This window comes from Amblyomma americanum, chromosome 4 (assembly GCF_052857255.1).
Source record: "Amblyomma americanum isolate KBUSLIRL-KWMA chromosome 4, ASM5285725v1, whole genome shotgun sequence".
In the NCBI taxonomy this organism is placed as follows: domain Eukaryota; kingdom Metazoa; phylum Arthropoda; class Arachnida; order Ixodida; family Ixodidae; genus Amblyomma; species Amblyomma americanum.
This window is the reverse complement of record NC_135500.1, coordinates 81993427-82009726: the sequence shown is the minus strand read 5'-3', so window position 1 is coordinate 82009726 and position 16300 is coordinate 81993427. Positions and strand designations below refer to the sequence as shown.

Here is a 16300-nt window from a genome sequence, read left to right as displayed (position 1 = left end):
CATGAAAAACATGCAGCAGCAGCTTGCTGTGTCTCTAGTTATTGATGCGATGATCGGCGCCAGTCGGGTTCACAGCCAGTTGCCGACTGCACTGTGGCACGACGCAACTATGTACTGCGTGGTGCTACACTTCGTTTTCCGACCCGCGAGCATGCAGCGGCCGCGATGTAGTGACCCTTAATGGCCGTCAGCACATTGATTTTATGCAAGGCTTTTGCAGGGTGCTGGCAGTTGATTCCATGAGGAAAGAGCAAGTTAACTGTTGTGATGCTTCGATGTATAGAAAATTCCTGATTTTTTAACATTAAGGAGGTTCGAACAGTTCGAGTAGCAAAAGGGAGGTGCTAATCAAATCGAACAGTAAATACAGTCACTGACCGATTTTTTGGACTCAGCGGGACCCAGAAAATGGTCCGAATAATCAGTCAGAAAAATCCGTGAACTTCAAAACAGAAAACTTTCTGCAAATAACTGGCTTTAAGAATCGCAAACTTCGCCGCTCCTCACGTTGCGCTTGTAAGCAATAATATTAGACTGTCTCTGGACCAGTCATGCTTTTGCCATGACCGACAGACAGTGTGATGTGGCCGCAGATCGTGCCGCAAGCGAATGCACGCGTCGTGCAAAGCAAGAAGTCAGTTTCCATGGGCAACGAGGCTCGCGAAGATCGTGAGGAGTAACCCACGGGATGACGCAAGCAGAAGCGAGCGCTTCCCAATGCACCCCCCCATCTGGTCCGCTACGGGCGTTGCGTCGTACAAGCCGCGGCGCACGCTGCAGCTTTGTAGGCCATCCCGACGGCAACGAAAACAGTCCATTTATCTCAGTTGACAACAATGAAGTACAAATAGCCAAGTTTATCCAAGCTAGTCCATTCAACTGACTTAGTTTCAATCCATGATGGCGCCTTTCAGGGTGGTGGAGAACTGTTCAGTTGAGACAGCGATGCCTGCTTGCGTCTATATTAGGCTGTAAAAAAAAACAAAAAAACTTTCGGCTGAAAAACAATCCCCACAACATTGCTGCCGTTTATTTTAGGCCACGAAATCGAACTTGCACGTGACTGAAAGCTGCCATCTGATTGGCTGAAGGGCCTCGTGTCGTCTGCTGGAAGCGTCTGTTGTGCCCAAGCGGTAGCCATTTTGTCAAGGTGCGTTCGCTGGTGCATCTCGCGACGATGTCAACGCCGGCGCCAAAGTTCAGCACGACTCACAGATATGGAAAAAAGAGGAAAAATTCGCTCATTAACAACCTCAAGAAGAGCGCCACGGTCACCTCGAGCACCGCGGACACCACAGGCACCGTGGGTATGCCTCCGCCAGCGGATCGGGAGGTGCCGACCGAGCTAGGCCTAACGGCGCCGCCGGTCGCGGAAGCCTCATCGGGCAGCGGCCGTGTTCGTCGCGATACCAGAATGCTGCAACCTTCCGAGATAGAAGAAAGGGACAAAAAAGCCCAGGAGAAACTTCATGAGATGGCATCAGCGGCAGCAACAGAGCGAAAGGCAGCATTCTTCGGTGCAATGGGAGACGCCGCAACTGCCCCACCCGGCGACACCTTCTCCATCGTCAGCTTGCGCTTGGTGAACGAGAAAATCTTCAGCGCTCACTCAAAAAGCGCCATTTTAATAACTCTGGTCAGACAGACTACCTTCCAGGAGGTTATTAAGTGTCTGCTGATGCCAGTATATAAATAAATTTGAAGTACTTTGCCATAAACACCACTTCGTTTGTTTTTGCTGTTTTTCTCAAAATGGAAATTTTGGACTCGTAGCATGTCCCAAACTAGCATATCTCAGCAGCTATGGCAGATAGAACCATAATTCTTTTTTTAGCAAGTAGCCATATGTGTAGTCTACACAATGTTGGGAGTAGAATTTGTAATTAAGGTTCAGAAATTTTTTAATTTGCTCTAGTTTCTGATTGCAAGTTAGGCACTATTTGTACCTTGAGTTTCAATGTCTTTAAAAACTACTTATGATAGTAAAATTAAAAAACTGTTTCCAACATTGTATTCATTTCTGTTTCTAGAACCCAACCAAGTGCAATTTATAAACTTTCTAATGTGTTTTTTCTCTTAATTGTTCTTATTAGTGAGAAGGGTGTAATTAAGTGTATCTCAATAACTACTGATCCTATCATGAAACCAATGACATTTTTGGAATCAGCATGAAAAACTAGTCATGGGTGTGCAATTTGATTAAATTTGGTGCAGAAACAAAATTTTTTTCTTTAAGAGGAGCTTCCCCCCTTAAGTTTTTCAAATCCAAGATGGTGGCCATTAAAACTGGTTGTGCCGTGTGGGTTGTGGTACAGAAATAAAAGCAAATTAAATAATAGGTAAACATCGTATACATGCAATTACTAATTGAAGCGTTACCATATTGCAGCGAAAGCCGAATTCTAGGCCCACCTTGACCCCCCAAATAAAGTAAATTTTCGTTTGGGACGTATCTTGAGGGTGTGCAACTCGGCAACAGGTAGACGTGCATCGTAATTTCTCTGATTGATGGCGCTAGGCGTCGATCACTCCGCTGGGGGAAAAGTTATGTTACTTTTCCGAACTGTTCACGATTTTCTTCACTAGCCCCGCTGGATGCGGAGACTTTCATTTTATGCATGGCCAATAAAGCTAACGCTCATTACTTCAACATCTTCCAGACGGTGGCGGCCTTTTTTTTTTAAGCGTATTCTTTTTTTGTGCATTACCCCCGTTTCGCGACTGTCCGCAGCACAGACCATGGCAGCGTACCAAGATGCTGTGCGCCGATAACATCGCAGCGTGTTTATCTTTTGATGGGAGCTCCGGGGTGGGGGTGGTGGCTCGCTCAGCGAACTTGGCAGAGCGCCAAGATGCTGTGCTCCTTTGACAGGAGCTCTGATGGCACTAGCAACATGCATAGGTTAATATCTTCATGTATGGGGGAATATGTGGGTGTGTTCTTTTGCTTTTTTTTTGTTGGTCCAGATATAACGATAATTGGTTATAATGATCAGATTTTCCAGTTTTCTCAATATTGTTATCAGTGGATTGCACTGTACTTCCCATTATCCGTTCTGTCCACTCCCTTCAGTCATGACCCATTTCACTTCACCACTCAATGCTTGCATGAGATATGCCACTTGGTCCATGCAAATGCAAGCTAGCTGCATCAATTTTTGCCTCAAGTGCACAACTGTCGACGTTTCCATACACAGCATGTATGCCAGTGCCTTCAATCTCCACATCCGCCAGCCTCATCAAGACAGCGAATCGCCAAAAGAACTCCAGACCCTCTACAGATGTTTCATGTTCATCAGAAAGAGACTTGGGAACCTGTTCAACTGCGTCTCATCCAGAAACCCACAGCACTCTACAAAACATTACATAAGCCCCAAAATCAGCCTCTTTGCACATCATAGTCCCAGAATGCATAACCTCTAGAACCGCAACTGCTGCACATCATCAAGAAGCAGTCAGGTCTCTAATTTGTCTTTAATACTTCAACATATGCTAGCCTAAGAGCTGAAAAAAAAAAACAACAAAAAACTTCAGAGCTGTGCTATAACTGCACTTTACCAAGTATTGTGACCGTCCTGTCAATTTTTAGAGCCATAACCTGTATAGGTGACCTCCCCTAGTGTAACCTTTTCCACAGTCACATGCTGCCCAGGTGAAGCTGATAAATAAAGGAAATGTAGGCCAGCGAGGGGCCCGCCGCCTAGAATGTGTCAGTTGTGGTCATGTCGCCCAAGCGGGTCCGAGAGTGAGCACACTTATGGGGGGAAGTGGACGCAGGTGAGATAGAGCTATCACCATTGCCTCTTCACCGTGGGAAAGCGTGATAAGTCTGGGAGCCTTTTTGTTCTTATTCAACATACCGAAAGCCCTTGCGCTGCCCGTGCAGCTCGTGGGCAGAGGTGGCGTGCCGTGCAGAGGACTCCGGCACCTCGATCTGGAAACGGTGCTTGCCCGAGCCCACATAAGTGGCCTTGCAGCGGAAGTGGCGACTCTGCTGCCCCAGGTACTCCTGCAGGGCCTTGTCTGCCTCCTGCACGGACACACACACAGGGTCCACCACACATATGCTACTGAGCAAGGCCAATAGTGATCCATTCACAAGTTCCGGAACAATTTTTGGAGCAGAAAAATATTCATTTCGGAGCACCTTTGCATCAGAACAATAATTGTGGAGCTACCCCGGTAGCAGCACGAATGGAATAAAGGAGCCACCAGAAGAGTTTGTTACTAACGAGATCAGGTTCAGCCATGTGTAGCTAGGAATAAATCAGAAGAAAGGTGTAAAAAAAAAAAAAAGTGACGAAACATTTTACTATTATTAATGCTGGCACTGTCTTGCACACAAGTTCAGACAAGCGTGCTTGACTAAAAGTCCAAAGTACAAGTTCACTAGAACCATTATTTTTTTTCATGTTGGCACTATCTCAATGCTTCTAGGAATTTTTTAAATTCATCAAGCTCGCTAAATGAATTAGCAATGCTGAAATTCCCTTGTTCCAACAAAGCCTGACCTCGTTGGACCTGCTCCAAGCTTTTGTTCTTCAACCCAGAAGATACTTCTTCAGCCCTCTTCAGGGTTGGCCGGCATGATGCAAACTTTTGATGCAGCCGACATGATGTGTGAACACGGAGGAAGAAAAACTTGGGAGAAGCCCTCGCTATCTGAGCTGCACGCAAAAAAAGTGTGCCGGAAGTAACGTGCTTTTCAAGGACTACTGCGAGTCTTTGGACAATGGCGTAGCCAATAGTAACGCTGGGTGCAGCGCCACCATCTGCTGCATTGTCTGCTGTGCATGCGAAAGCGCGCCGAGACGGCGACCAAGTAGGGGGAGCCGGCTTCAAAATATGACTTAACTGCCTCTCCAGTGTTCTTTTCTTCCTCCATGTGTGAGAATGAAATGGCTGCTAAATTCTAGCACGAGCCAGCCCACCAGGACCCTGGGTTGCCAACAGTGAAAACGTTTTAGTAGGCTGCCAACTGGAAGACTGAATGGTTCCAAAAATACTAGTTGTTTTCCCGTGACCGCACCTTCTTTGTTGGCGCAGCTAAGGCACAATATTGATCAATTTACCGGTTTTGGAGCAGATTAGCACAGCAAAATGTAAATGTATCAGAATGGCGCAATGGTGCAGCTGGAGCGCCACTGCAAGGTACTGCAGTAAAGTCTCGTTAATTCGACCCCTGTTAATTCAGAAAACTGGATAATTTGAATGCCTTGTTCCTCCTGTCAAATGTATGCACTATTGTATGGCATGAAACACTCGTTAATTTAGAGGAACCTGGTCACGCTTCGGTTAATTCAGACAGACAGTGGAGCTCACATGTGTACAGGGTTCCGGAGACGGGGTGATGACAGTGATTGATTGAATGACTCAGAAATCTCGTTAGTGCATCACGTGTGGAACTGGTGTCCAACCAAAATTTAAAGCTAGCAATAGCTGTGATCATCAGTCAAGGAGGTATGGTGGGATGCTTTCTACACTGACAGCTGCTAATTGGGCAGCTGGTCCTAGAAAAGAAATTTTTATTAATGAAGTCACAACTATGAAATTTTCAAGGAACATGTATTTGCATGCAGATTCCAAATATGCCATTTAACTTCATGCAGAACTAGTGCTTGTGCACTTATGTAATATCTTATGAAAGGCTGTGGAGAGAAATTGTAAGAAATTTTGCTACAGGGAACTTGCTGAAATGCATGCCATTAGGTTGTCTTGGCATCAATGAATGCTTGTCAAATGTTTTAGAGGAATCCCCCAAGGTGGAATACATTTGTAAAAAGGGGGTAATTACTCATTGACATCCACCCAAATGCAGCCATACGGCTACAAAGGAAAGCTATATAGCTTTCTCAGAAAGCAGTTCACCATGGACGAGTTTCTTGCAGCCATAGACCAAACGAAACGGCGCAAATTCCTAGGCCGGATGGACTTACAGATGATGTCTTCAAAATATTGAAGGCCCAGCATTGGAGTGGTTACGAGTAGCATTATAGTGCGAGCAGCCTGAAACTTCAAGCAACCCCTACAGCATCTGGCCTGGCACATTGCTTTGACCCTACTGATCCGCTTCTTCATGTAACACCTTTGGAACCTCCTCCTTGGCAGCATCCCCGGGTCACTGACAACCGACACCTAAGTGTCATGTACAACGTTCACCGTTCATGACAGAAGCAGAGGCCCCTCTCCCAGCAGACTCCACAGGAGTGCTTCATGTTCACGTGGATGCAAGCATGAAAGACCATATTTTGCACACCAGCCTCCTTTGTCCAGCTCTCGCTGATGTATGCCAAACATGTTCTATATCACAGAGGCACAGCTTCCCTCTGTGATATTAGCCATTCATGACAGTTTGTCTGCTTCAAAAGATCAACTCTGCATTCCACCACTGACCCGTCTTCTCCTATATACAGATTCCACACAAGCAGTTCGGGCTCTACGGCACGTAGCCAGTCCTTTGAACATTGGTTGGCGATGTGTGCCATATTGTGCAATCATATCCATGCCCTGTCCGAGCTGTGTGGGCTCAACGCATTAGTTACCATCTTAGGGAAGCTGACACAGCGTACCATCCACTGCAGGTGACATACCCGCTGCCTATACTGAAGCTATCCGCAGGAGAAGCCATACTGCCTGAAAAACAATGTCTCTGCTGCTCCAAGTGTGCTTTAATTCCACCACAACGGATGGTTATCATGGAAAGAGGAAAGTATGGCAAGTGTGTGGAATGAGCAACCGGAGGGTTGCTGGTGGTACAGTCAAACCCGGTAATAACGAACCCGGGCAGAGCGAATTATGCTTCATATCGAACACCTGAAGCTGTCTTAGCATTATTCACGTGAAATGTACTTTCTAGAACGAACTGTACATTGGATATAGCGAACATGAGCGCACTGTCGACGGACACCTACGGGCACAGCGCACCAGCTCCTGGGGTGCTTCAATGCGCCCTCTCCCCCGCCTGCTCTCTTCCCCGGTGCCGCGGCGCTGGTAGAGAAAGAAAAAAAATTACTACCAAAAGAGGGCGCAGAAAGTGGAGGGGGAAGCAACCAACCAGTCGAGCAGCCCCCGACGCCTTTGCCGGCTTCGCCCTGTTGCTGTGCGGCGTTCATATTCGGCAACTGCTCACCACGTGATCAAGTTACATGCTGCAGCTCCAGGCCTATCATGACACCGGACCGAACAGCGGTTATAAAAAAATAGCCAGTAGAAAAGAGAAAGAGGGTAATGTGACTTTGGCTGCGCATTTCGCCAACCGCTCTCCTCCTTTTTTTTGTCCTCCATATTTGCTTTGTTGACGTTTAGTCTTTCAGTTGGTTTGGTTGCTCCTCGTGCGTCGTAGTAGTGTGCTGGTGCCATTGATTCCGACCGTTGCTGCGTCTCCTGTCTTTGGTGTACTTTGAAGATGGCTACGAAGTAGTGGCAAACTCTGCCACTTTGCACCAAAGTGGATATTCTTCGCTGCGTAGAGCATAGAGAAAAGAAAACGCTTGTCGCAGCCCACTACAGGGTTGAAGGAGCACGCTGAGTACCATACTGAAAAACAAGGCGGCCATCGAAGCAAACGCACGGAAACGACCGACTGCTCGGGAACGACCGACAGCGGACACAACCAGGAACTGTTTTCGGCATGCTGGACTGTGCCAGGAGGCTGACGAAGCCGCGAGTGCAACTCAAGACGATGGCGACACTGCTGCTCTTTGGGAAGAACTTGCCCGCATTCCTGACACTGTGCCCCAAGATGTCTGCTTCAAAGATTTTGTGATGGTTGATGACGAGGTAGCGGTGGCAGCATGCCCACTGGATGCAGAAATCGTTGCTGATGTGCTGGTGCCTGGCGACAAGGAGGATGAGGAGCAGCCGCCGCCAGAAGACAATCGCCCTCTCCCTACTTTTCATGAAGCACTTACCGCAGCAGACGTGCTGCACCACTACTGTGCCGAGATACAAGGAAGCGGTCTTGAACTGATTGACATTTTAGCATGCGTTGAGAATGTAATTCACGTTGATGTTACTAGGGGCACAGTGCAAACCAAGATCACCGCCTACTGCAAGTAAGTGCACATTGCTGTGCAATAAATTGCTTTCGGAGCAGATATTCGTGGTGAGTGGCGTGGCATTACTTTCGTTAGCACATTTTTGTTTGAGTGCACAATATCCTGTATAACGAACTAGATACTGAAATTCATTAAAACCGGGTTTGGATAGAGCGAAATATTCGATATATAGAACAAATTGCGAAAAATCAAGCTGTTCGTTATAACAGGGTTCGACTGTAACCACTGAAGGAGGAGGGTGTGGTGAGGATGTAGGAATGGCCAACCTGAGAGTTTGCCATGTGAGCCACTTGGAGGGTGGTTACCACACGCAGCCACATGTAGCCAACCACATGCAGCAAGAGTTCCGAAATGTTTGTTGCTCAAGACAAATATTTTGAGATTTCGAATATCAAACATTCGAGTCGAATCGAGCATCGAATTCTTTACTATCCGTCCGAATATTGAAAATTATCGAATATTCTCACACGCCTATGCATGAATTAGAACGATGCCGCCCAGCCAAACAGTTTCTCATCAGATGCACTGTAAAAGGCATCATAAAAACCAGTTCTCTCTGCTATATTTTTCGCTGCAAAAAAAAAAAAAAAAAAAACGAACTCATGACAGATAAAGCTCCAACAAGTCTTGAACTTCAGTCAGTTATAATATAGGACTGAAGATATATGCCACACCAAAATTGTCGCCTCAGCAGACACTACCAAAGTGACAGTCCATACCAGCACCAATTGAAAATTCATGTGTATATCTTGTGGTCCTTAAGCAGCTTTTGTGAGTTTTACACTGCCTAAAGACAACGTGGATATTTACCCATGAGAGCTTTGCAACATGAAGCAGCTCCAAGTATTCAAGGAAAAAATGTGAATCATTCTTGAACTAAGCAGTAAGCTGAACAAAAAAATGCTTGATGCCGACACTGGTGTAGACATTACTGTAGCACATAAAAGCATGTTTTACAGCAATAACCGCTAATGGGAGCAACCCCAAGCCTGCAATGTTGCATAGGCATCCGCACAGCAAAGGAATTAACGAATTTGAGGGGGTAAGAGAGTAGAAGGGGAGGGGTTAGAATAGCATAAATAAATTATACCGTATTTACTCGAATGTAACACGAGTTTTTTCCTCGATTTTTTTTTCCCCTTAAACTCTACCCTCGCATTATAATCTAATACCGCACTTCGATTGGCCTAAAGCAGTGCTGCGGTGCAGCCATTTCAAAGCAATCTACTTGGTTTCGGCTTCCGCAGTTTTGCGATCTTATGCTGGCAATATGGGTACCACGGAAGCCAAATCCCCATCCATCCAAAGCCAAAGCGTTGTTCTCTGTCATTTTTTTGTGTTCGTTGCGACGTCGCACTCAACGCATCGTCGTGTCGTGTTCTTGTGGCGTCACTCGCGGTGTATTGATTCAGTGCACACGATGGCAACGCTTCGTGCTCAGCGCGACACTCGTTTTAAGAGAAAAGCGATCCTGTTAGCTGAAAAGGTCGGGAATTCTGCGGCAGCTTGAAGACTTGACCTCAACGAGTCAACCATCCGCGGATGGCGGCTGCAGCGGGAGGGGCTTTTTAAATGTGAGTCCGATTGCAAAGGATTTCGTGAGCCTAGCCACGGCCATCACGTCCAGCTGGAGAAAAAAAGTGGCAGACTTTGTTATCGAGCAGCGCAACTGTCTCATAGAAAGTAGAAAAGTTAGAGAGGTTGCTCGAGAGATGGGAAGTTCAGAGCATCTCGTGGGTGGGCCCAAACGTTCATGAAGAGGAATGGATTCTCTCTGCGGCGAACAACGTCGATGCGACAGAAGTTACTGGGAGACATTGATAGCGAAAAGGAGGACTCCATTTCTGAGAACTCAGCCTCCGAAAGCAAGGAAGATTAGTAAACATGTTAGCTGCGATGTCTATTAAAGGTACTTTGCTTTGCGTTCCTAAGCCTCGCGTTACATTCGTGGTTTTATTTTTTCCCGCTGGGCAGCATGGAGTGTCACCCCTCGCGTTACATTCGAGTAAATACGGTAGATAAATCCTACAAAGACCAATGCTATAATATTTTGCGCAAGAAATAAACCAATCATCCCAAACTGCCTGCTCAACATTGAAGACCAACAAACAGGAATTACTGAAGAGTACAAGACCCTAGGAGTATATATTTCATGTTTCTTAAAATGGGATGACCCCACTGATCATCTCTGCAAAAAAACTCTCTTCCATCTCCGGGGCCCTGTCGCAATGCCCCGCAAATCTACCGTTGAAATGTAAATTACAAATTTATTATGCTTTATTTTTTCTCATCTTAACTATTGCAGTTTAGTATGGACCACAATGACTAAAACTGACATAAATAAGATTCTTGCAATAAAAAAAATTGTTCGAATAATTGCTAATGTCGATAGCATGACCATCTCCAACTATGCCTACCGAACACGTAACATTATCTATGTTGATCACTTATACAATTATAAGCTGTTACAAAAAATGAAATTTTCGCTAGAATCTATTTCCGAGTTTTATTCTACTCTGGCATGCTTGGACACGGTGCATGGTTTATGGGAGTTTAACGCCCCAAAGCAACTAAGGCTATGAGGGAGGCCGTAGTGAATTGACCACGGGGGGGGGGGTTCTTTAACGTGCACTGACACCGCACAGTACACGAGCCTCTAGAATATCGCCTCCATCGAAATTTTACAGCTGCGGCTAGGATCGAACCTGCGCCTGTCGGGTCAGCAGCCGAGCGCCTTAACCACTGAGCCACTGTGGCGGCTTGCATGCTTGGACACGCGTCGTGCTAACATACATACGAGAAACTCTAATACATGGGATACACCACGTTTCGCACTAATCATAAATTAAAAATGTTGTCTCATAACCTGCCCCATGTGCTAAACAAATATAATCATACAACGGGATGTACAAAAACTGAGCTGCACAAATATTTTGTTGAAATGTGGCTTTATGCACCCTCTTGTATATAGCCAAATGTTTACTTCCGTGTTGTTAATATTTTCTTTTGAACATACGTATGACCATTTAGTTTTTGTTTTTTGTTTCACTTATTTTAAAGGCTGTTACTGTCAGTACGCACATGTGTAGTGTTTTTTTTTTTCATACTGTAACTACTGTATGTGTGACAGCTTTGAAAACTTCCTGTAGAGCAAGTAGGGGTTTCCTGGCTACAGTCAAGCTGCACAGTTAGCTTTTAGTGAGGAAAACCTCCAGCTGAACCTGGAAAAATAAGCTTATTGACTACCGACTTATAGACAGTTGTGCTGTTCTATGTATGCAGTGTTGCTTTCTTTTACTGGCGCTGTTTCCACTGCACATATAGCGTAGCCTAGGAACTACTGCCCGGTTCTCACATTAGGCAGCACAACATACATGTTTGTTAATTTTTTTGCCATACATTTCATGCTCATGACCATACTTCCACCAGTGACTGATGATATTTTTTCACTTTGCACCTAATTTCATTTCATTTTTCTTTGTCACTCTGGAATTGCAGCCGTAGAATTTCCACTTCACATGCTTATCACCAGCTGAAAGCACTGACAAACGGACAAATCCTGTCACAGCTCAGGCAGACGAAGCTTATCCGACCACAGAAAGCATGCACCTACCTTGACACGTCGCATCGCCTCGTCGTAGTCGGCGTCCACCCCTGCTGAGGGTGTCACACGGCCCTCCTTCTTGGCTTGCTCATGGTCAAAGGCGTTCTCGAAAAACTCGAGCGTCTCTGTCAAGTCTGGAAACTGCTCTTCTTTGCTGCCGGCCGAGACACATCCCATCAGAGCGTGCGATGTCAATGAAGGCAACACATCGGCCCACAGTGGTGCAACCTTCACGGCTTTCCGAAATCCCTCGAGTGCCTGCGCACAACACCATCCACTCAGCAGAGAGAACTGTGAAGTTGTAGCAGTAGAACATGGCACATAGCAATGAGGTGGGGATGGTGTGTTCAAGATGGGGATGGTTCCAAGATAATGGGGCTGTTGCATCATGGTGCAATTACCTGTATTGCGGCCTCACAATGCGTGTTTTGAGCTAATTTACTGCCCATCTTAGAGACCCAAAATTCTTTTTTTTTTTGGCAAGAAAAAAAAAGGTTTGCAGTGGGTTAAAGTACGCTCAGTAAACAATGTTCTCCCCCAGCAAGAAGACAAAACGTCCAGCCTCAGAAAGATTTTAACAACACTTCAATAATATAAGGGCTGTAGCCAATGGGTGTGGCTAGAAAGGCACTGCTGATGCAGCCATCAGTAACGCTGCACAATGCAAATAGGGACAGAAACTTCTGACCAAAACGAAGACTTCTTTCAACGAGGCAGCCAGTTCTACAGAGAACTGGTAGAATCATCAGTCAGGCTGGCCAGCTGTTGTCTTGTACACCCCTGAAGTGTGTAACACTTAATTGTTTTCAGCCTAGCAAATGTTGGGCACTCCCGTTACTGGTGAGGTTGACTGAGGAGTGAAGGAAGTGGATAGAAAAGAATTAAGCAGCTGATTGTGGCCACTAATTGGGGGATTTTAATGGATATGCAAAAAGAATAACAGTTCAAACAATGCTGCACCAGTTTTTTCTATTAGCTCTTCTAAGGTTTATATTCCTACACTGAAATATTGGCAGTTAAACTTGTCACTAATATATACAAACAGACTTGAATAAGTAAAGACGGAAGACTGGGCTTGTTGGTAATTCATCTTTTATGGAACGCGCAGAATGGATGCAGAAAAGAACACGACAACACGAGCATTGCATCACCGTCTTCTTTTCTGCACTGATCTGTAAAAGATAAATACGCAAAGCTGCACCATGTCTTATCCTGCAGCCAAGTAGGGAAGTTTCCTTAAGGAGCAATACATTAGAGGAACCCAGAGTTTAAGGGCAGAAGGTGGAGCAAAGTCAATTGTACCTGGAGCAGGTTGCCAATCTTGCGCTTGTTGTATGTTGTGTCCTCGTACAGGATGGCACGCTGGTCTGGATGGGAGGCACTCTTGCGTGCCAGGCCCTGGCCATGAATCCTGCATTGTCCGCAGAGGGAAGAGAGTGACTGCGTCCATCTGGAACCGTCTACCTGAGGCCACGCAGAAGCTTGCTCCTACTGCCTAGCAGAGTAGGCTCCTAGTGATAGTTTTTAAAGCAGTTACAAAAGAACTGTTTGCTGAGCGTAAAATAAGGGTTGCGACAGAGCAACTGCAGCTTCTGCCAAGGTCAAACCTGGTGCCAAAAGTGCAGTGAAATCTACAAGAGTTCAAAAAAGTGGGCAGTGAGAGAGCTTTTTTTCTTCTTCTTTTCATATTCTGATGGGAGCTGCATGATATTACAGTAAATCTCAATGATACAAATCTCATAGGGCCAAGAAAAATATTCATATCACCGAAATTTGTCTCATTCAAAACAAACAAAATCCATATGTAGAAATACAGGAAATGCATTTACACGGAAGTTTCAAGCTGCTGGGATTTATTTATAGCCGGGCCAACACTCACGACATCAGTGTTATGTGGGCTGAGAGCCATCGCTAATGCTCGCGGTGCGTACTGCGTCGTGACTGGCCATCCCAGCGCTGGCAATGTACAGGCAGCACCCAGTGCTCGTGGGTGCGGTTGTGGCTCATGCATTCGTATTATCCGCAACATCCGGATTTCTGTGCATTGTATGCAATGCACCCTGGCCAAGGAATGTCAGAAATTCGCATCATCCTGAAACCGGGATTGTACCATCGAGATTCTATTGTATTTCACATAGAGGTAGACAATATAGAAAACGCCCTATGAGGAATGGGCAATGGAAGATGTGTGGCCTTCATTCAGTCCAGAAGCCATCATACCCAAGTGTCCTTAGCTAAGTATTGAAGTTGCTATGATGCGGCAGGCTGCAGTGGCTGTTGCATGGCAGGTACAGCTGCTGGGTACCATTTGCACAATGCCACGCTTGTGTAAATATTCAATCATTTCGAATATTTGGTCGAATAGTAAAATATTCGACATTTGATTCAATGCAAATGTTTGGCATTCGAAATTACGAAGTATTCGTTTCAAGCAAATAGTGCTTCTAGACCACTTCCTTTATGTGGTTCTGGTTCAAGGTACAGTAAAACCTCGTGAATTTGGACTGACATGGACCACGAAAAATATTCTAGTCAACCGAGCACAGCAAAAAAATGGAACCTATACTTCATCTCACAAGTTGTTTGCAGTACTGTGAAAGATAGAGCTCTCTTGTCCAATCTGGGCCAAGGAAGAGAACAAATAGTCATTCAAATTTTTTTAGTAGTGTTGCAACTATTTTTCAAACAATTATTTCGGTAATTGAAAAGGTAGTTCGGGAGGCTGTTTTGAAAGTATAGCGCCCGCTGTACTTTCGTATGCTGAACCCAGTCTACACGAGTGCGGCAGCAAAGGTGAGCAGGCGAGCGGCATCCATGCTACCACCACCGGAACCGGCACTGCGGTACAGACCAATCTGAGGATGCGTGACTTTTTTTACTTCAGTGGGATAAGGCTGAGCTAGCTGCAGCTGCCGCTCCACTCTGTGTGAAGTTCGCTAATAAAGTGCGATGGCACAAGCACGACAGGGAGCCAGCATGAGGCACATGGAGAAGATGCCCCTTTCCAACAAAAGATGCAGGGTGGCAATGGGCGTGCAGGCGCACGCACAGCGGGTATGCCTTGCAGGTGTCCATAAAGTCGCCGCTTAAAAGCAACTTTGTTAACCCTTTCAGGCGCTTTGTACTATCAGCAAGAAATGAAATGCGAACAAGACAAGTGAGCTACGAACAGCAAAATAAACTCTTAGCCAGGAGAAAGCTAAATACTAGCTGAGGTTATTTTAACTTCGAAGGTGTGATGACTCCTCTTCAGAAGTGTTAATCAACCTCACTTATATTTCACCTCCAGGAGCTAATATATTGGTGATTCTGTGTTGCCACCTGTTTTTTTGTTCGTGTTTCATTCGTTGATGACAGTACACAATTGTGTACACAAAAAGTCCAGAGGTTTTTCAGAGAGTGCTGCATGATGTAGTGATTTCATTATTTGAGTAAAATTTAGCACCCTTTTAACCACAAGTAAATGTATTTTTTATGCCACGCAGTGAATGCAGTAAATAATATTCCACAGAACAGTGACCTAGGTAGCATGTTGTCTGCCATATCTGTGTAGACGGATTTTTCCATGAGTGAAAACATGGACTTTTTGCGCTCAATTTTGAGCGTAAATTGCATCTTAAAAACACAGTGATTCCACGATCCCCAGGGTGCTAACCTGACAAATGAGAACACTTCAATTTTACTATTTTGTGCAGTATTTTTCACATCGCTGTAAAAACTTACCCGCTGGTCTTTCATGCTGGACAACTAACAAATTCCCTTTCTTGAGGACTGAATATACTATTTAGGTAAAAATACAATTGGTTTCGATCGAAACCAAGAACGGCACCTGAAAGGGCTACGGCAGAAATTTGGAGAAGTGCAGAGCCAACTAGCCTGTCAACTCACTCTTATAATCTACTCCAGGTGATGCTTGGCCTGCCACCATTGAGTGCTGGTGGTGCTGTGTCGGGAAGCCAACCTAACTGGCGCTTGGTTCTCTGTGGCCCCCGGAAACGCAGCGAGCACTTTCGAAATTGCGCTAAATCTTTGGAAAAGGTCTCCTCACTTCTCTGTTAAGGATTGCCTGGGCTGCTGTCCCTTCACTGACTAAACTGCGTTGCTCTAGTGTGCATTTCTCACCAACTTTTATACTACAAATTTCAGCCATACCAAACTATTTTACGATATCTTACCTATTTACTACAACGAGATTCAACTGTAACTCTACATTGTTTGTGTGCAAATTGCACCTTCAACTGAATAGATAGTTGAACAAAGTAAACAGCAGAAGACATAAGAGAAAAGTGAGAACACAGAAAGGGACATCCACAAATATGTTTCATTTTGCAAACAGTATTTTACAAACACAAAGGCTAAATTAATAATCAGAACAAGTCTCAAGCTTTCATCCTCTGTCTAGGCATGACGTTGGTGCTTGCACTGTGTGAGTCCTTTAGTACTGAGGTCCATAGAGTTTTTCAAAATTACCTAGAGTTATAAGTGGTGCCAATGTTTTTGCAAGTTTTTGAAAGAGCGCTTCATCCACCAAGGGCACTCTGGGTAGATGAGGTTTCGTATTTAGCTTGAGTTTCCTAAGGGGGGATGAGGGTCTTAAAAAACTTTATTTTTTTACATAACTTGCTGAAACTTGGCAGAC

At 45.3% G+C, this 16300-nt stretch overlaps 1 protein-coding gene across 2 annotated transcripts in view; it reads right to left on the bottom strand.

The window, feature by feature from the left end:
- Positions 1-16300, bottom strand: part of LOC144128084 (DNA mismatch repair protein Msh6-like) — a 111769-nt gene that overhangs the window by 30857 nt on the left and 64612 nt on the right. For both annotated transcript variants that reach the window (XM_077661155.1, XM_077661157.1), the window contains exons 20-22: positions 12964-13072; positions 11671-11919; positions 3861-4030 (exon numbers count right to left, since the gene is read on the bottom strand). In XM_077661155.1, coding sequence (XP_077517281.1) covers positions 3861-4030; positions 11671-11919; positions 12964-13072 — 528 coding nt within the window. The remainder of the gene's footprint in view (positions 1-3860; positions 4031-11670; positions 11920-12963; positions 13073-16300) is intronic.